Source organism: Neolamprologus multifasciatus, chromosome 1 (assembly GCF_963576455.1).
Source record: "Neolamprologus multifasciatus chromosome 1, fNeoMul1.2, whole genome shotgun sequence".
Taxonomy (NCBI): domain Eukaryota; kingdom Metazoa; phylum Chordata; class Actinopteri; order Cichliformes; family Cichlidae; genus Neolamprologus; species Neolamprologus multifasciatus.
The window spans coordinates 16,212,983-16,235,131 of record NC_140439.1 but is presented as its reverse complement, the minus strand read 5'-3'; the positions used below and the strand labels follow the sequence as shown (position 1 = coordinate 16,235,131).

Here is a 22,149-nt window from a genome sequence, read left to right as displayed (position 1 = left end):
AAGGCTCATTGCATTTATAATCTTGCACTTTAAATTCTTGGTAATGTTTACGCTTACCTCAGGAGCTGACCACATCTTCAAGCAGGCTAATGAGTTGGCTGCTGTTTGTGGCTCATCCCATTCTTATAGCCTATTTACTCACACACAGTCCTTATGTAAATGCACTTACAGAACAAAGTCAATATCACATAATTTAAATATTATAATAGGTTTTGTGTCAATATATGTGAACAAAAAGGTATGCGTTTGCAAGAAAATCTACTTAAAAGTTATGAAAAGGTAAAATATTAACTAAGCAGTGTTTTATCTTTAGTCACTTTAAAAAATGTAATAACTTTAAGCCTAAAGTACATTATTTTTTAGTATAATAGGCACTCATATTTATCAGTTTGGGACTTTAATTAAGGGTTTTTTTTCTGCTTAAAGGATCTGAATTTGTCCTCCACGACTCCAAAACACACACAGCGACTCGCACGCAAAGCACATGCTCTCCATGCGGTGTTATCGTTGCACTTAAACATCAGATGAGTAGATTAGTGTTTTAATCTTGCTCTGGATCTGAGTCATCTCACTTCCAAGTTCTCCCCTCAGCCTGCTGTGAAATATTTTATCTACTCAACTGTAAATAAGTGCTAACAAGATTATCAGATTACCCTTCATCCAGGGCACCCGGCGACTGCTGGGCACAGTAACAGCGATGATGTAAAAAAAATCCCACTAAGATAATTGTGTTAGGAGGCACCATTTTAATGCAAATTTTCCAGAGGCTCACAAAGCTTTAGGGCAGCTTAAAGCACTTTTCCCATTTGCAGTATTAACTGTATTTCTTCTGTTGCCACAAAAAAGCCACATTGAATATAAAGGACGTAGTTGAAACTGGACTGTGGTTAAAAAAAAAATCCCAGTGTTTTCTCTCTATATGTTGAGAAACTGGGCCAAGTGTAATTGAATTGACAGAAGTAAGTTATTCTGACAATTTAAAAGAAAAAAGATATATTATTTAATATTTGAATAAATAATGAAATCCTTTTTACAAGTTGGGGGAAAAAACTGCATGTTGATGTTGCAGATGGTGCAGGGACTATATTTTCATTATCCTCCTCTATGATGTTGCCATCATTTATACCACAGCAGTGAAACAAGGAATTTATCAAGCACAGATACTCCAAAGTCATGCTGTCAACTGGTTGTTGTTTTACAATTGTGGTTTAAACTGGATTTCATGTTGCTGCTCAGGTACAGTGACTAGGCCACTATGAGCCAAAAGAGAAAACAAAAACGACGAGCTCTCTCTCTCTCTCTCTCTCTCACTACACAAAACATATTTATATGCAAATTAGCTTGTGAAACAAAAATGATTCAAATGCTCGATAGGGTAATGTATTTAATCTGTGGGATTTGAGTCGTTGATGAGGAAGAGGGCACGGGATATTTCTGAAGAAACACAGGGATGTGGGGGGGAGTAGAATCGGAAAAGTGTCTCATTCCTGTCTCAGTCGAAGTCGATTGGTGAATTGCATGTAGCAGTCAGACTTTGTGAATTTATGTGTGATACGGATTTTTATGAAGTGCAAGTAGTGAAGGCAAGGGAAGAAAACAGCCTGAGATCTAAAGATGAGAGCACCGTCACTGGAGACTGCTCTTCAAGGTCTGTAAATAGATGGCAATATATATATATAAATACATATATATATATAGTGTGATATGTATTGGATCCTGAAAATCATAAAGTGTACATTTGGAAGCAGAAAGTCTGTGGAATTTTACAGGATGTTCTCTCCAAACCAAACACTGTGATTGGCATTTAGTTGGTCCTGTTTCTGTGGCCAAGTGTGGTGACGGCACCTGCCTATTCCTTCTGTTTGTCTGCTAGTGTCTTGTCCGGTTTTCTCTCCGTCTGCTTCATCTGTATCTGTCTCTCTGTTTTCTTGGTGTTTGTTGCTCTGCATCCTTGGCAGCATCTTAGGATTTCTCCTCAGCCTGTTCACTCTCAGTCTGCTCTAATGTTTCTTTTAGAAAAAAAAAAACTTCCTCGAGCTCAGTTTGTGAATCAGAAAATGTAGAAATTAAATTACAAAACTGCCCTTCGCAAAGTATTCCATAAGGCATTATAGTAGGCTCCTATAACAGTACACTGAACAGTGTACAGTATGTCACTTTCAAAAAAAAAGAAACAACGTAATAAATATATGACTTATTTATAAATATGTCGATTAGTAGCATTTTACTTTACACCACTATTCATTTTTAAATGGGCTATAAGATATAGTAATGTAGCTGTAAGCATATTCTAACTGATTATTAATATATTTTTAACATCTACAACTCCTCATTAGGGCACCGTGAGTGTGGTGTGTGACTGTGGTACGTGAGTAGAAAATAGCAAAACACTCACACACAGATTTATTTATATATATGTGTGTGTTCCAGCTCTCCAGTAGTAATATCCTCCTAATTCTGTCTATAACGCAGTAATGTCCTATATTTTTAACGGTTTCAAATGTAACATTCTGGTTTCCCATGCATGTCAGCTTTCTAATGTGTTGTCAAATGAACCTTGTTCCTGAAAAATCCCCATATGTTCGCTACACTCCCAGAGAGATATAAACAATTTACAAGAACACATACCAGCGGATGACACGCAGCGCTACAACTGACAGCTAGCAACCAGGTTTAATGGCCTTCTTACAAGACATCGCGTGATGTCACTGGCAGATTGCATATGTCAAAGATGGTTCATTTGATCCTTGTCGCTTGGTGCCGAGCAGCAGTGGAAGCAAATACATTAATAGCACTCATCTCTGCCTTCTGCTTCTCTGTCTCTCTCTCTCTCTGCCTTTTTCTAACATTGCTCTTGTCTTTTTTTCCCCCAATCTCTCACACTCACGCTTCACACACAGGTGGTCTGGTCATGGTATGAGTGAAATCAAAGACAAGCTGAAATGTTAAAAACAGACGCAGGCTGTATGCAGTGTCATGGCAAAGCCTCAGATGTTACCACGGAGCTACAGTAGTGCACTAATGCGTTCTTCTCTTTTCATTTTTATCTTCTTTTATTCTTCTTTTATTTGTGCTTTATTTTTGTCGCAGGCTTTGTGCCGTCTGTCTTTGCTTTTTATTTCTTTATTTTGTCTGACAGTATCAAAATTAACAGAAGTTTATGTAGCACTAAAGTGATACGTTAGTGAAAAAAATGAATAAAAATGCAGTGATTTTGTGGACTTTAAATTAAAGTCCACATATTTTTCCACATATTTATATTGTTAGTATATATTGAATATCTGCTAAACCAAAGTGCTGCTGAATTATTTTTTATTGCTTAAATGTAAGAAGACGTCCCTTTTTGGCTTAGTTAGCTTTACTTTTAACTATCCTGCTTTGCTGACCCATCGGAAACCATCCCCCCCCCCCCCCCCCCCCCCCCACACACACACACACAGACATACACACACACTAGAAGTCTCCAGTGTGTGCTGTTCAAAATCTAAAGTCAACCATGAATACAGAGGCTGACAGGCCAATTATCAGATGTACTCCCCGTTCTGCATCCCCACCTCTGAGGGGAAGCAGATGTGAGAATCCTGTCACTTTTACTCAAGCCAGCACAGTTACATGGCCCAACAACAAAAGGCACAGCCTTCACAATAAATGGAGATGGACAGAGATGTAAACCTTGTCATGCAGTTTCATCTGGTGGATTTCCACATTTCAAGCTTCAGAAGATGCAATAGAGTGTAGTGTCCGTCCGACTTCCATCCCCTCTATAGTTTCATATAAAACTGCATTTTTGACGTCTGATGCTTTGGCATGCACTGGTGCTGGTAGAATCCTCTTGGAAAATTTTGACTACCATCAAACATTTCAACTTCTATTAGAAATAATCACCATTTCAATCCCTGACATAACTGAAAAAGCATCTCTTTGCTTTGCAGGTGAATGTAGCTCCAGCATGTGTTAAAGCCTTGACCAGGATGCTGTACTGTCCATACTGTCGTGGAATGCCTGGGCTCAAATCCTGTCCCAACTACTGTCACAACGTAATGAGAGGCTGTCTAGCAAACCAGGCAGACCTAGATTCTGAATGGAACCTCTTCATTGGTAAGATTTGAATCGAGTGCCCTTGCACCTGTTTTTCGTTTTCTCTTTCTTCTTTGTAGGTTCGTCGACATGTGTTCAAACTTGAGCTTGTACTTCTAAGGCTGCATGTTTCTTTTCTAAGGCAGTGCCTTTGAATAGTCTCGATGGGAATTCAGTAGGATGCGCTGTGATAGATTCAGCTTTAAAGGATTTTAAAGAGACAAAACTGAAATCTTATTTGTGAAACCATTTCTTCTTTTTCTGTCTGAAATGTTGTTTGCTATTGCTGGAACCCTGGCATAGTGCTTAAAGCTCTAGTCCCTGCTGTTTGGGATTGATAAAGGAGAGTAGATCCTAGGCAAACACATTTTCTATAGTGTTTCCAGCTGAGCATGGTGAGTAATATAGCACTTCAGTTTGGCTGTAAGCAGCCGGCTGCTGTAAGCCCTCCTGTTAAATGGATACCAAGAAAGCATATAGAGTGTTCCCTCTGGATCTTTTGTAGGCCAGTGCTTTATTTGTTATGTACCCCAATCCCATCCTCCCACCCACACTAACAGATTTTTTTTTTAAATGGGGCACCATTTTTTAAGAGACATCCCCAAAGACTGTGTGTCAAGTGAACTGCACTTCTAAGCTTTTCGCTGTTTTGTGACAAGCCTGTCATTTGAGAAACCATGAGATGACGTACCGTTTGTTCTCTCCAATGGCACGTCTGAAGTCTCAGATCAACATGGGCCCCCATGCACTGAATGAGATGTCTCACAGCTTTATGACATGTGTTAAAAAGTTAGTGTCTTGTTTGGTTGTGAAGAGGAAAATCTATTGTCGCAAAGGGATGATGTGCTTGACAGTAATGGGAAAAGCTGTTGTTGCAACAGAATGATGAATCTAGTTAGACCCAAACACCCTTGGGGTGTCAGAAAAAGTGTATTTTTTTTTTTTTATTCTAAATCACTTTTTTTGTGCAGACATGGGTTTTGCTTTGGAAAGCCAGTGTGTTTCATTGTATTATAATTAGAAATGCAGAACCCAGGGGATGTTTATTTTTTGCTACAAAAGATTTGTTTTTGATGTCTGGTGACATTTTGTATTTGTTATCTGTTGCTAAAGTACTGTACTTCAATTTGCTTACCATGCAGCTCACAAGAAATATTGATCTGCCTTTCAGAGACAACTTCTAAATGTATCACAGGTCAGTTCTCACCACTGAAGCATATCTTTACATTATAGAAATTTATGGATTGAACCCCTACACAATCTGTCATTGTCCTCCTTTCAAATCATCAACTATTAAGGGAGGTTAGATTAAAAGCCTTGAAGAACCCCCAGTGGCATTTACCTGTGGACTTTGCTCATGTTTAAATGTCACTATTGATACCATTGATGGTATCAGTAGTTGTATGACCACAGGAGAAGCTCCAGGCTGTTTTATTATTCCACAGCAAGAAAAAGAGGAGAAAAGCATGTATAAAATGCCGTTTCTTTATTTTCATTAAAATCAAACGTATAAATCTATATTTTTATTTGCTATACCAAATCTACCAAGAAAAACACGCACACAATACTTAATAGTACCAATATGCCTGTAACATCTATTTTTAATGATGGTCATTTTGAAATGTCACGGCAGAAAAAAGCACAGATGTAGTTAGTAACATTAAGGTGAATTGGTGCCAGAGCCCTTCTGCTGTAAGACAGGCCCTGTGGCTTAAAATGAAATCATAATGTCATTTATTACATGCCTTGTATGTCTGATATTCACCATGGAAATGTGATCTGTAATTACATTGAAGAACACAGAAATAACAGACAAAATTTGTGAACATTTTGTTTTTACCTTTGGTTTATTTGCCAGGTAATAACTGGCAGGCCAAGTGTTTTCAGTTTTTTGGGTTTGAATAATTTATCATTTGAAGTTTTTTCTTTTTAATCTTCTTTCCTGAGAAGGATTTTTCTTATACTGAAAATACTTAATACGTTATACTTAATAATAGACTTCGTTAAATGTCAGTAGATTTGCAACCTTACTGACATTAAAATTATTAAACTTAATACACATGTCATTTAGACTAATAGAAATAAAATCCTGTTGCAATAATCAGGTTCTGGCTACGTGTTATATTGCACTTTAGTGTATCTAAACCTTGAAAGGCAGATTTTAATAAGCATGACTCCATCACTGTATGAAAACAGCTTTGCTTTCCTATTTTCTCTTTAAACATTTATGGAAATGTTCTTTGCATGTCTGCTCAGTCACCAAACACAAAACTCACAGTGACTTCGGTCTTTTCTCTCTCGGCACCTAAAAGTTGCGTCACATCTCCTGTTTGCTGAGAAAATGACAATCACAATTTATCTGCCATAAGATATGTTGTGTCTTTTGAATTGTGGAAAATGTAAAACACAGTTTGATAATTTTATTCTTGTTTGTTTGTTAGATGATGATTTTGGTGTTGTGGGTTTTTTTGTTTAATAATTAATTAATTAATTCAATATTATATTTAATCTATAAAATAAGCCAATAGGTCAAGCATAACATAGATTAAATATATCAAATCTATGCAATGCTCTTTACACCTTGTTATATATATTTTTTTACCCTATTTAATTATTAATATTGTAAGTATTAAAAGACAGTATCGCAGTGGTACTATGCAAGAGTAGGTGGTGAAATATTTTTTGTTCTATCTAGATTACACAAGTTTTTTTTTCCACAGCAGCCATTTTGACATGAAATAGCGGGTAAACGCAGCGCATAACCTTCATAATGTCCTTATAACAGTTGGGTTTTACCTACCCTTTCATATCAGAGTAACTGCTGTGAAAATAGCCTATGCCTTCGTTTTGAATAAAAGAAGAGAGATTGCTCTAAATGCTTTACAGAACCATTAAAATGTCTCTTAACACTGACAATGCCTCACCATGAGATTAGAAACTAAAATATTGGCAATCAAACAAATTAACACCAACTGCTGATTTTATTGGATACATAAAAAAAAAGCAGTTTGCATGTTAAGATGTCAGCATCACATTGTGTCTATGCGAGCATTAAAGCAGAAATCTGTGTAGCATTGAAACAGTAACGACCTTGGTGAATACTTTGATGTAGCCTACATATTGCTATGCAGAAGAAGAATGATCACAGCATCAGTTTCATACATATAAAGTTACAGTCACAGTACAGTAGTTTACACTTTGTAAAGGTTACTGTAATGACATTGTCACTTGCAGGCTGAAAAAAAAAGTCAGGCAGTTCATGAACAATGAGGATAAACTTGAGGAATACAGTGATTTACCTGCTTGTAGCTACCCGTGCTGAGTGATTTTTGTGTGTGCCTACACATGTGTGTCTGCGTGTGTGTTCAGGGAAAGAATTCAGGGTTTGGCCGTTGGATGATCCTAGACCATCAGTCACCTGCCATTGTGACAAATTTACCCAGCTCTGCATCATGACAGACACATCATTATCATTTTTCTTGTCAGCACCTTGTTAAAATACCCTCAGAGAGACGGCAAGAGAGAGAAAGAGGAAGGGACACGCATCCTATTATTCAAACTCTACAGTAGCTTTTTAGGCTCAGGCTACACCGTGAACAACGTCATTTATGACAAGCAAATGTTATCAGTGTAACATAACCGTCTCAGCTACACGTGGCTAAAATTAGAGACAGATAATAATTGACTGTTAACCTCTTTCTCAAATAGGAGATTTAAAAATTGCTTTGCAGCTGTAACTCCAAATGTCAGGCTTATCACTGGATTTCACATTTCACAGTCTTGACATGAAAAGAGTTTGATGGGTGGCTTCAGTATTTTCAGCTAATTAGCCTAATTCTAGTTTAATGTTCTTGTTCAATGTCCCAGCAACCCTAGCTAACATTACCAGTTACACTCGACATACTTACTGTTTCATTCCTTTGTGTTAAAAGTGCAACTCAATCTGCAAACCTGCAAACCACAAAACACTGCTAAACAAACAAAGGCTAACCAGCTATAAACAGCAGGGTCATTTAGAGACACAATTTTCAATCTGCTGCTGCTGCTTATATTAGCTTAGTTAGCTAGCTTTTAAGAGTTGATACAATATTACAGTTACAGGCTACGTCCACATGTACACGGGTATTTTTGAAAACGCAGCTTTTTCTTTGCGTTTGGGCCTTTCGTCCACATGTAAACGGCGTTTTGGATCACTGAAAACTGGAATTTTCCTGCCACAGATTTTCGAAAACCTTGTTTTTGCATTTACATGTGGATGAGGAAAACTGAGATTTAGTCACGCAACGTCAAAGGTGTGCGGCTTGTTGACATCGCCCTGTGCACCACGTTATTGTTTACATGAGATGAATTTCTACAATGGCGGATGTAAAATATACACTTAGAGTTACATATAGACACACAGTTACTGTCCCTCCATTTAGAAACTGTCATCTTTGTTAACTTTTTCCCTCCTAGGTTCTAGACTTTCTGATTGGCCAACATTAGAGAGTAAAATGGTGAATGCTGTCAGACAAGTTGGCATCTTTTATGCAAACTTTGGGTGATGTCAGCAATCGGCTTCCAAACAAAAAACTCAAAAGGTTTTTTGTTTAGGGAATACACATTTTTCAACCTGGCCTGTGTGACTGAGACCTTTTGTACCAAGCTATAAACATGACTCTTAATAAGCTTAGCTGGGTATTTTAAGATGGAGCCTATTAGGATTCAGTTGCTTTTAGAGCATCTCTAAAGTGGCCACTACAGAAGCTGCATTTCTTTCATATTTCAGCCCTGGATGATGCTGCATGAACTTTTATCCACATTGCTGTTGCTGGTAGCAGCACTTTACTACCAGTGAGAGACTCAGGCTCATTCGGAGTCACATCTGCTTGCTTAAATTAAGCTAATAAATAAATATTTTTTATTTTTATGGACGTTTTATATCTGATATTTGTATATTGTAAGCTTATTACTATACAATGCAGGTATGGAAATAATTAACCAAAGAAAGGCTGGGTTTTTTCTCTGTCTCTCTGTTTGTTATTGTGAACAGTTTTCAGTTGTGTTCAGTTGGCTGCACCCACAAAGTTCAGCAGAGTTCAAATTTGCATATTTTTGCACCCCCCACTAAATAATGAAGAGCTTTACACAAAAACTGTTACAGTGATGATGTGTGCTTGAACAGGGATTAGTAAACATACTTAAAAGCATGTCCAGTGGAATTAATTAACTCTTTTAGCTTTAAATTTGGTGTGATTTGTAAAGACCATTGTAGTTTGCCAACTTCTTTCTCTGTGCTGGGCCCATAAACACATTATTTCTCCTAATTAAGATATAGACTTGTGTTGTCCTCTGGTGAGTCCTTTGACACCACAGCGTAAGTGATCCTCATTGATTTTATTTGCTCATTTCTTTTTAATTGCTAGGATTGGGTCCCCGTGTAACTGTACCTTCCCACAACCCACAGTTTATGAAGCCAATGTTTTCTCCTTCCTCCAAGAAAGACTTTCCACGATCTCTTTGAGATCATGAAGATGAACAGTGTGTCGGTGCTTTAAATGATATAGATAGCTTGGCAGAAGCCATACTTTTGCTTTACTTTACAGCCTTCAAGCTGTGTAACTGTGCTCAGTTCTGCACAAACCAAAGTTAGTTTTTTCTAGAGGATTTAAGATTCATGCTAGTATGCCATAAGTACTGTACCTCTAAATTAAACCGCACACACAGACACACATACAGACACACGGGCACTCGAACAAGTATCAAGCATTACAGTCTCAGTAACAGACATGACAGGAACAAACAAGGTAGCTGGTGGGGTTTTTTGCCTGTCAAAGAGCTGAAAAGGCTGGATGACTCACTTAGCCGAGTGGAAGTGATCTCCATATCCCCAGCATCATCAAAAAACAATGTCTTTTCTTTGTAATTGCTACTGGCTCTGCAGGATCTGCAGAGTACTGTTTTCCTGCATCTCTGGCACGAATGCTAACACCACTGCCCTTTATATTTACAACCAGCGAGTGTTTTTTGTAATATTCTGAATTAACTAAGCTGTATGATTTATTTAACTGATTTCATCCACACAGGCATATTGACTGTTGCAAGATTTTATCCTCCAATTTCACATTTGCAGAAGACATATTGTTACTTACTGTGGAGCATATTGTTTTGCATATTTATTAAGGTTGTGGCCAAATCAGACTCCACAGGAATAATTCATTAAAATAAAGATGGTAAAATAAAGTCAGTTAGCTTAACTTATAAACACTGAAAGTAAAGAAAAATCCATCCTGGTTCTGTTTAACGACACCTGCCAAGCTGCTTATCGACTGATACGTCCCAGTTGTTCCACTGAAATTTTAATCAGAGTAGCCATTTCCCAAAGATGACGCCTACCACTTTTGGGGCACTGCAGGTTTGCAGTATCATATTCAATTCCTTCACTTAACTGCAACATGCTTGGAGCTTGAGTTCAATTTGTTATGCAGAGGCCATTCTTATGTTCCCAAAGTGCTGTGTTTGCCAGTGCGAAAATTTCAGCTCTGAAACTTGCTGCACGTGGGTGAGGCGTGCAGTGAGGTTGATGTGTCTAAGCAGATTATGAAACTGGGGAACATAAGCCCTTGGTAATACAGTTACTTTTTGGGTTATCCATCACAGTGAGCATTGCATCTGCTCTTAATGTTTCCTTTACCAGTATACATTTGTTTCCCTGCAAAAAACAGGAAAATTAACAGAGAGGCAGCAGAATTGGGTTTTTCTTTTCTTGCAGCTGGAAAAGCAGAAAAATTGCCAATGTAAAAATACATTAGAGTTGGTGGAAGAAGAGACATGGTATTTGAGGTGTCAGATGAGCTAAAGTAAACCAGAAATAGCTGAAAGCCAAACAAACTGAAAAAGGTCCTATCAAGGATTATTTGTTGGTGTTGTTACTGAGCTACAATCCAGCTGTAAGTGCCTGAGAGACTGGCCGTGCAGGCTGCTAAAAGACAGACAGAAATGTTGGCAGGGTAGTGAATCTTTTGTAATTGATTCACCTCTTACAGCTGCACATTAGAAAAAAATGTTACAGGAAAATGATGTGATAGCGTAATCGTTTTGGCTTTGTTTTTGTTTGGTTTAGATGGCACAATTTTAAAGTGGAACGATTTCGCTTTCTTTCGTTTGTTACAATGTTAGATATTTTCAAATAAGTTCAGTGTATGTACATCTTATCTCTTTCAGCCAAAAGCTGCTCTAAATGCGTTTTTATTTTTTAACACAGCAACCACGTGCTGCATCCTACGTTTTTCTGCTGCTCTGTTTAGGTCTACTTTATAAGTTTTGTTGGTTATGAAGTAAAATTACATTTGCTTTCCATTTTTTGGGAAAAAAGCACTATACTACAGTGGGTACAGTTTCTTTTTGTCAGTCAGTTTTTAGCCTCAGCCTCAAGCCAATGCACTTGTCCATTAAGGCAGGAAATATGGAGTATGGAGTAGGTTTTTCGGTTAGGCTGCGCATGTGCTGTCAGCTTTCAAGTTCCGGATCAGACTCAGTCTCAAACATAAATGGATGGATTTAAGAAGTGACCATTTTAATCAGGAACTTATATTTTATAGTATTTTTGCAGATTGTTTTCAGAACCTGCACACAAGCAGCAGACGAGGCAGTGCTGCTGTAACAAGGCAAAGCAGCAGGAAATCAGAGAAAAGAGAGAGAGGGAGCTACAAAGAGACGGCTTGTTTCAGACTCAGGATGAAGTGAGGTGCTGCATGAAGAGCTAGCATAAGATAAATAAGGATTTTGAAGCTGTGAAACATGCAAAGCTGTTCTGGTAAAGTCCAAGGATGATTGAAGCTGGACCTCTTCAAGGCAATCCTATAGGTTCTGTGGAAGTGATAGTAGAAGGTTGAGGCTTATCGTCACAAACACGAGTGTTACCAGGAATGTCTTTAAGGAAGGATGATGAACATTATATAACATGTGCATGTCAGTTTATCCTGTCATACTTCAAATAAAGCACAAATGTGTCACTTTACTGTGAAACACAACTGCAGAACACTAATGTGTAATCATTGGCATGTCTGTATGTTCTCATCCTCTCAGTTCTTCAAAGGCAGATCAGTGAGCCCTGTGGGCAAAAATTATTCCATGGCTTTTTCCCAGTTAGTCTTGTAAGGCCCTCATATGTCACATGCCTCGTGTTTATTTTATGTTAAAATTTAGCATTGCACCTCTACAACACGGCAGAGCTGAGAGTTTAAACAGGAAGATCAAAAATTCTGTACATATGTTTGTATTTTCTCAGGCACTCCCACATCATGAATGCTTAGCAGGTGCTGACTAGCAATTATATGCTGTGATCGACAAGAAATGAAAGGAGACAGCAGGTGCACTGTTGTATTTAGGTGAGCCATTCCGCCACTGAACAAAGCCAGCATGGTTTGTCAAAAAAAGCAAAGCATATAAACAGCGATCCCCGAGTGCAGTGACGCAGTGATTTGCCCCTGACGTGGCGCTTCTTTCCATATTAAAGTGGCAGCATTGTTGTTTTATAATTTATGATTATGAAACTGTTTACTGACCATGTTTACTATGTCAACCAAAAGACTTGTTCAAAGGGAGCGAGTCTCACTCGGGAATTCTTCATTCATTCATCACGATTACAACCAAAACATGAAATTGTGAATAAATTTAGGTTAATCATATCCGTTTGCCACCACTTTGTGATATATTTGTCGACTAGAATTTAGAGTAAACAATCTACGTGCTGTTTTTGTGACACCTTTCATGATGAGCTCAGGCATGTGGAGAAAGACAGCTTCGTGACATCAGCTTGGAGCGTTTGTCTGCAGACACTTTCTGCAGTTTGCACCAGCAGATGGTGAAAGTTATTCTTTCCATTTTCATCACTGCAACCCTGAATCACTAGGCAGGCATGTATTTATGGGTACTGTGTAGCATTGTGTTCATCGTTTTTAGTACAGCTGAATTGTCCCTTTATTAATTCATATTAATTCTGGAGGGGCAGTTGTTGCAAAAACAAACTATTAACAAATGATCACTGGAAATATACAGCGCTGTGAGAAAGTGTCTGCCACCTTTGAATATCTGTCACCCTTAAATGTTTTAAATCATCAAACAGAGTTTTATATTGCACAAAGATAACCTGAGTAAATATAAAATGGTAAATGGTAAATGGCCTGTATTTGTATAGCGCTTTTACTAGCCCCCCCTAGGGACCCCAAAGCGCTTTACACACCCAGTCATCCACCCATTCACACACTGGTGGAAAATGCAGTTTTTTAAAATGATGACTTCACTTATTAAGGACCTACCTACCTGACCCTGTGTGAAAAAGTGATTCGTCCCTAAATTTAATAACTGGTTGTAGCAACCTTGACAGCAGAAGTTGCCATCAAGCACTTGTGATAGCTGGCAATGAGGCCACTCTTCTTTGGAGATTTTTTTTAAATTCAGCCCGGTTGTATGGTTTTCAAGCATGAACGGCTGTTTAAGGTCACACTAAAGCCATGGTTCCCAAACTTTTTTTTGCTAGGCCCCCTTTTGTTTAATATGGAGACCCGGAAGGGACATGGGAGATAAAAAAAAATTAAGATGAACTTTTGTGAGATCTTGCAAAGAAAAGTAATTCTGTCGGGGAGACCTACCTTGGCACTTGTGCAGGTGAAGCCAAAAGCTACACCTTCATCATATTTTCTAGTATTTTGCTTGGAAGGAAGTTGGTTTGGAAACATATTTGGCGATGCTTCATCTTCTGCTTTTCATTTGTGTGGGAGCCCCCCACTTTGGGAATCTCTGCACTAAAGCATCTAAGTCTCATTTAAGTTCAGACTTTGACTCAGCCACTTAGCTTTATTTTGCTTTATTTTGGGTTTTTTTAGCCACTGAGAGGTGGACTGGTGTGTTTCACATTATTGTCCCGTTGCACAGCTCAAATACAGATGAGCTTCAGGGTAGAAACTGATGGTCGGATGTACTGAATGCAGAATTTATGGTCCCATCGATTTCTGGAGTTTGTCCACGTCCTAAATCAGCAAAGCAGTCACACACTATCGCACTACCACTGCCATGTTTGACTGTTGGTATGATGTTCTTTTTTAAAAATGCTGTGCGCAGTTTTACACCAGATGTAACGAGACTCGAGTTTAGCTTTTTTCTCGATGGTTCAAATATAAGATGATCCTTTGTGTTCGTTTTGGGCAGCAGTGGTTTTCTCTTTGAAACCGGTGGATGCCATTTTTGTCCAGTCTTTTTCTTATTGTTGAATTATGAACCTTAACTTGGAAAAGTAACACAAGTTCTTTACATTTTGTTCAGGGTTCTTCTGTGACCTCCTGGTTGAGTCGTCAGTGTGCTCTTGGAGTAATTGTGGCCGACCATTCATGGAAAGATTCACCACTGCGTTTTCACCATTTGTGGATAATGGCTCTCACCATAGTTCACTCCAAAGCTTAGAAATTGCTTTGTAACCCTTTCCAGACTGATAGATGTCAATAACTTTGTTTCTTAGCTGTTTCTTTAGATCGTAACATGTTGTGTTGCTTATTCAGGTCTTTTATTCAGCCGTTGTGGAAGTAATCAAGCCTGGGTATAACTAGTAAAATTGACCCCAGCTTTCCAAAATATGTAGTTAATCAGTCAATTTATGATTTAACAAGGGCTACAACAATATGTAAAGAATCTCCGCTTTACTTGTTTATTATAAACCATTCAGCACCCTAATCTGTGTTAATAAACTCATCTTTACTTTACAAAATAAAACCTACATCTCATTCTTAGTTGGGACAGTGATATTGTTTTAATCCCTGTAGAGTAGGAGTTGGTCACACATGAATAGAAGGGATGAATGGCCTGAAGGGATCATTTCCGTACATTTGACTTGACACTCCTCCCACCAACTCCAGAGCAGTCATGCACAGCCCAGTGAGCTGTCCTTTTTTTCACTTGGGCCAGTCTGGCTTATGTGGTGTGGTGTGAAAAAGTCCAATATGTTCCACCAATTAAACCAGAGTGTGATTCAAGGGGCAGTCAATGAATAAGAAGAGAAATCATTACGAACAAGTCCCATTTTAACATAGATTTTTTTTCAGTAATTTAACTAACCCAGGTGAATCTCATTTGTGCTGCTACCTATAAAGGCTTAAAAATGTCACAGTATCACATGTGAAGAAACAGGGAAAAATCAAAATGTGTGTTTTCCTGAACTCACACATTAAATTGTGAACGCAGTGTAGAAGGGAACAGTGTCATGTTTCGTCATTTATTAGTTCAGTGTCCTAAAATTATTAATTTGTGGTTTGTTTGCTTGTTTGTTTTAATGAAACCAGAGAACACATACTGTGTGTATTATACCAGATCTTAAACTTACCGATGATGTCTGGAAAAAATGCCCTTCTTGTTTAAAATAACAAAAATGAAAAGGATTCAGTTTAATCTACCAGTGAAAAAATAAACTTACGCCCAAATCCATTTTTAAAGTTATTAAAAGTTATTAATAATTGTGCTAATTATTACTACAACTCTTTATTTTTTGCTTCTCAACTTCTCATCATAGTGGCTGATTTTCACAAATTCATCCACGACCGCTGTGTGTACCGAGGGACTCTGCAGGTAGTTTGCTGGAGTCTTTCCAAATCCCACAGAGTGACAAAAAAGGGAGAGTTTTCTGCTAGAAAATCACCGAGCGAGCTGCCTGAAGCAAAGTTGGCACCATGCGGCAAGCAATAAATAACCATGCCAATACAGCCCACTGTGTCTATCAATGGGTAGATGGATGAATAGTAGTACAAATCAATTGTTCATTTGTTAGAAAAATTAAATTTTTTATATTTACTAAAACTAAGGCCAAATTACAGAAGATCCCTATCAGATAATTGCAGTAGCAAAAAAAAACCTTTATAAAACAATTTATGAAGAAAAATTTGTGTTTGTCATTGCCAGAAATCTCAGGATATCAAAAAGAGTAAAGCAGAAACAGAAATGACTGCAAATCTCTTTGTGTTTCTACTTTTGGGACCTTTGCATTCAAAGGCCTTTTGAAGTTACCCGGTGAGGTGTTCCCTGCCAAAACATTTGGATGTAAATCACATATTTCTACAACTTTGTTTAAACATCTGTTCATAATGTGAATCTGGTGGTCAGTAGACAGGAAAATGTCCCCACGAATGAAATCTGAATAACATAAAAGTCAACATTGTCTTTGTTGTCTCGAAGCCTTAAAATTGCATTTCCAGAAAGAAATCACTTACTAAACCATTTTCAATAAAGTCCAGATCCTAAAGTTAACTTTCAGGACTTTTCTTTTCTTTTCTTTTCTTTTCTTTTCTTTTCTTTTCTTTTCTTTTCTTTTCTTTTCTTTTCTTTTCTTTTCTTTTCTTTGCTGCACAGTCTTGGTGACCCTACCCTGTGTCGCAGTGGTATGTTTGATGGTGTGGTGATACTAATAGTACTTTTCAAATTATAGGAGGTAAACAGCTCAGTGCAAATTCATATCATTCACATAACCATAAACAGTGCTAAAACCAAACAATGCCCTGGATGGATGGATGGATGGATGGATGTCACATTATATTACAACTTTCGTACCAGCTCTACGACCCAGTACCATGGCACTGGATGGATTAGTTGACTATACTAAAGGCCTTTTCTTTACTCTAGGGTGTCTCTTTACAGTCATCTAAATGTGTGATCTAACAGCAGTGATTGTGCTGCCACAATCACACATAACAGCTCTGTTTGGTAAATGAAAGGCGTTAAGCAGACTATTGTAGAATAACTTCCAAAGCCTGTGAGCTATCTTCAAAGAAAAGCCAATGAGTTATCCTATCTGTGGCTGCACACATCATCTGGTTTTTAAATACCTAATGTTTTGATTATTTAAGTTGTGCAGCCGTGAATATGTGAAGCCAGTAAGTGTGGCCATCACTATACCCAGTCCTTTCCCCCCCCCCATTTGTCACAACTTTTATCATGCTACAGTATATGGTGATGCAGGCTTAGGATGTACCAAGTAGGGGTACCAGTGAAAACAGAACTAGAAATAGACCCCATATTTAGCTTTAAATGTATGCAGATCACCTACAGACTTTCCTTTTGCCTGTTATAATCATTTTTTTCCATTTTAGGTCCTGTTTCAACACAACCAACTCTGGTCACAGAATGACTCCCATTGATTAGATTCACAAAGTATTTGTGCTTAAACTGTATAAGTTGGGAAATGCAGAAGAATTCCAAACAGAATAGGTAGCAAGCTTCGTGTTATCCATTTAAACCTGACTAACTGGGTCTAGGACATGAAGCAAGCCAAAACACTTAGACTGCATGGCAGTGAAGGGTAGTGGTGTCGATGCTGTCACTTAGAAACTAAACAAGACAATTAAAACAGTACGTGAACTTTAATATCATTCACGGTTTCAAGATATATATTTTTTAAAGTTCTTGTATTGTATATTTTATCAGACGTCATTTAAGCATGTACAACTAACCCCCTCTTAACAGTTCATATGGTTGACTCATACTCGCAATCCATCAAATATTCATTAAGCTATATGAAAAATAGGCTGTCAGAACTCCACTGAGGATATCATTTAGGTCTTTGAGTCTTTTATGGAACTGGTAACAGAATTGCTGCCAATTTCCCATCTACTCTCACTGAATTCCACCGAGGCATTTTTCTTTTTTTGCAAAAGCATTAGAGAAGTACTCTGCTAAACATAGGCAGCTGAAGACTTCACAGGACTGAAGCTGGTCCCCTGCAATGACCTCCAGCCAGCTCCTGATGGAAATCTAACCAAGCATCACGCCCAATTTGAGACTACAGAGTAAACAAACAGGAGCGCTTTTCAAAGGCACAGGCACTAACAGAGCGAAGAGGGAGACTATCTGTGTCTGTATTCACTCAGTACGCTTTAAAAGCGAGGGCCTGGCATACAGTAGACAACATAGAACACAGACATGTTTGTTCGAATGGTAAATAATTTGCAGTACAAATTATAAACTGAACGCATACACTATATAGACTTATATAGACGCCTCCCCTTTTCCCATCAAAATCAAAGCTCTAGTTTTACCCATGAAAAGTAGCATTTTAGTCATTAAGTTTAGCATCCTTTAAAAGACTCATAATAAATTCAGATTTAACACTCATACTCAATGAATCCCTCATTGTCTGTCAAAATCTGAACTTTGGCATCTGAGATGCTGCAAATGCCCTTTGAGTGCGCTGGCTGTGAGTCTGATTTCTCTTCTTAAACAAGCAAAATGTCAAAGGAAAAAATAACCAATCTGAAACGTTTATTAACAACTTCATAAGTTAAACTCAGATAGTTATTGCATCAGCAAACAATTACATAGTAATCAGGGCAGAATACATAGTATATGTAAAGAATATTAACATACAATGGTTAAAATACAAAATGTAACATAAAAACAGAAACATTACAAAGTGAAACAATGAAATCACAGATATATTGTGGATTAATGGTTAGGTGTCAGTGATTTTCATCATCAATAGCTCATGTTGTTAAGACCGTTTATGTGCTACATAGACACTCAGCTCTCCCACCTTCAGCACTAGTAACCAGAAACATAATGTCATGTTGATAAATGTCTTTGTTAATCTTTCTCTTTATTTATTTTGTAAAGGTATCTGGTTTTATTTAAATACTAGAGATTTTACAGTTTAAAAAAGAACGTGGAAAACCTATCAACAAAGTTAAAGACAGCGATTGGGGAGATTGTTTCTTCAGATCTTTGTCATTCGCAGATAGTCAGATCACTGTGTAGTCCACAGTTTTGTCTGTGCTTGATTATAGGGATATTGTATATAAGCACGCTTCGACCACCTTGAAGCCGCTTGACTCTGTGTATCACCGTGCGTTGCAGTTTAGCACAGGTGATTAATTTCTTACTCACCATTGTATCTTACATGAAAAAGTGGAATGATAAAAGCAGGCAACCTTGCATGAGGTTTATTTACAAGGCCCTACTGCATAGATTGTCAATGTCAGGTCCCAGGACATTTTAGCATTAGCTGTACTTGAAATGAAAATTAATTACTTTATACTACTTTATATTTTCCTGCCTACAAATGGAGACTACAAACGAACTACAAAGCTACATTCTCTGATTTCATTGGAGCATTTTAAAAGGGCATATATATTTATCTGCAGCTACTCTTGAATATATGTTTCTTAATTTGTGATCACATATAAGGTCATTTCATTATGTGGTTGTATGTTTTTTGTAGACAGGTCTCTCCTGAAAAAGAGCCCTCGATCTCAAACAGAGAAACAGTTTAAATAAAGGGTTTAATAATAACAGTGATGTTACATATTAATGTTACACTTTTTCTTTTGAATAGGCTGTGTTGCAGCATGGCAGCTGCACAACTCTACTAGACCTGAGAGCTGTTACAGCTTAATTTGTTAATTGTTAATACCAGGTTAGTGATTTAATCTTTGTTTTTAATAGACCCCTCTCGAAAAAGGTTAGTACTCCCTCTTCTGTACTCATCTGTCTCCGAAATCACTCCTCTTAGTCAAGCGGGTGAGCTTAATATCCTGCCCTGTCAATTGCCACTGAGAGAAGGGGGATTTTATATTTTTTAAATCTCATGATAGCCACTCTGAAATGCTGGCCTGAAGGCAGGAGCTAAACACATTCCACAATGGCTGGTCAGGACAGTCTTGAATGGTATTGGCTTTCCTCAGTGCCTCTGTGCTGCACTGTAATTGCAAGAGCTGTAGCTGACTTACCCCAACGATCTTATTTGTCAATTTTACAAGACCCCTAAGCTTTTCTTTAGTGAACAAGGTGAAGTTTCCACACAAGGCTAAAATGCATAATATTGAAACCGAGATTATGCAGTTCAATCTCAGGAAAAGTTCCTTAGAGCAGTCACTGGGGGATAAAGAGCTCAGTTTTGACTCTTGGGTAACAGTTTTATATTCTTTCTTTTACCAACAATCAGTGACTATTGATTTGGTTTAACAACAATAACAACTTTCTGACCATTAGAAAGTAATTTCAGTTGCCTAAACATAATCACGCCTGAACCACAGGGGTGTCCGATTAGCACGCACTCAAAAATCATGCTGACAAATGACCTGCTTTGCCATTTAGACATAAGAGCCTCTTGCCCTGATTTTTTTGGAGTGCTCAGTAGTTTGAAACTACTGAGCTGTTTTGAAACTGCATTTGCAAACTTGCACTGCAACAACAAAACATCAGCAGTGATGGGAGAGCGGCAGGCAATGTACCGATGCAGTGATGCTTTATTACAGTTTCCTTACTGTTAACAGACAAGACCCAAAAAAACAACAGCATACTCAAATGACAAGTATTGTCTCTGCAAACTTCCATTGTCGTCGTGTCACCGACTGATACGTTGCTCAGTTATGATAAACTTGGGCATTGTGTGTAATTTTGAGAGGAGCCCACACACTGCAGCTGGCTACTGTAAACATGTTTGCATCATATCTGTTAGTTGATGTTAAACGATACGTTAATAACACGGCTTTTTCAAAAAGCACAGTTTTTTTAACCTGAAGCTGTGGAGCCATATTCACTAAATAATTTGTTGTCAGCAGAAGCAGTTTTCGATGTTGTTTAAGCATTTTATATTGCATACAGTCATTTAGACCTGATTTAAGTGGCCATGCAAGAGGATGGAAGTTCTGCTTTTTGGCAGCGTCGTTGCAGGCTTCGCCCCCTCAGGCTTCAGACCTAGAGGCTACTTATCACTCCGTGCCAGAACTCTGGTTATAATCACATCTATTTAATGACTTACACATTTGATTCAAACATTACTGAAGACTCAGTGGAGCCAGAACAGTGTTTCTTCTGCCCTTTGGGCTAAATACGCTTTTCCTGATTTGTTCACATCCCTGCAAATGTCACTGCACAGAGATAGACGTCTCCTTGATATCTCTACCCTTCCATTTAACCAGTGCTATACCCACAGACAAGACTTTTAATTACTTTTTGAGAGACAGGACAGTCTATTATCAAACACATTATTTTCACCTCAGACATCTCCCAGCCCGACTCAATCAATAGTACCATTCTTCTGTATGAACATATTAATATCACAGTCTTATAATGAAAATGAAAAGTGTCAGGTTCGGTGGGTAATCTGTTTTAGGTATTGATTCGTACCGAGAGTCGTCCAAGGTCACGGCCCCTGCTTTATGTATGTATGTATGTATGTATGTATGTATGTGTATATAGGTGTGTGTGCACATAAAAACACACACTCGCACATGCCTACCAGTGGGTATATTTAGCTCTTTAAGCAACGCTCTCCAGCTTCTTAAATTGTTGATCTATTTGCCCTCGCCTTTTCTCGCAGTTAACTCCTCTCCCCTTACCTTTTCTTCTTCATGACTCAGCCTCTCTGGTGTGCTCTTCCTATATTCAGTTATGTCACTGAGCATTTGCAAATTAACCTAATGATTCATTTCTTACAGCAGCAGAATATTGTTAGAGCTTGGCATCTAGGCTCATCACTCTGCACAAATAGTCTATGTATAAAATTGGGAAGTGATGAGCAAATATTGCCCAGAGCCTACAGGTGGTAGAGGGTCCAAAACAACAGGCAGCAGATGCAGGGCACGAGCACCAATGACATGTCAGAAAGAGAGATGGGGACATTTTTATGCCTTTGTAAAACACTGAAATGGGAAATTGGGTGTTTTTGGTGTGTTGTGAGAAGGATCTATGGTTTTGTCCCTGTTATTTATATTTACAGAGCGTCACCACCTTCTTTTAAAAAGGAAAAATTGTAATATAGGGCTGTCAAAAGATAATTAAGCTTCTGGGAACTCTAGACCGACCTGTGGTACAGGCATTATTCTCACCTATGCAGGTGTCCAAGCTCTGCAGCAAACTTGGATAAGATGAAGGGGCTGTCTCAAAAGCTAAGATAAGAAATTATTTAACTAGACCAATTTTTTTTAAAGATTGCTCAAAGACTTCAAATTCCAAGATACAGTTTTGGCAGCATGATACTAAAGTCACTGTACAGCAGGAAACCTCCCTGGATAAACACGACTGCCAAAGACTTAATGAAAGCAAGAACAAAGAATC

The 22,149-nt window shown here is 38.1% G+C and overlaps 1 protein-coding gene across 2 annotated transcripts in view; it reads left to right on the top strand.

Moving 5' to 3' along the window:
- gpc6a (glypican 6a) overlaps positions 1 to 22,149 on the top strand; it is a 138,178-nt gene that overhangs the window by 75,892 nt on the left and 40,137 nt on the right. For both annotated transcript variants that reach the window (XM_085133845.1, XM_085133763.1), the window contains exon 4: positions 3,933 to 4,098. In XM_085133845.1, coding sequence (XP_084989971.1) covers positions 3,933 to 4,098 — 166 coding nt within the window. The remainder of the gene's footprint in view (positions 1 to 3,932; positions 4,099 to 22,149) is intronic.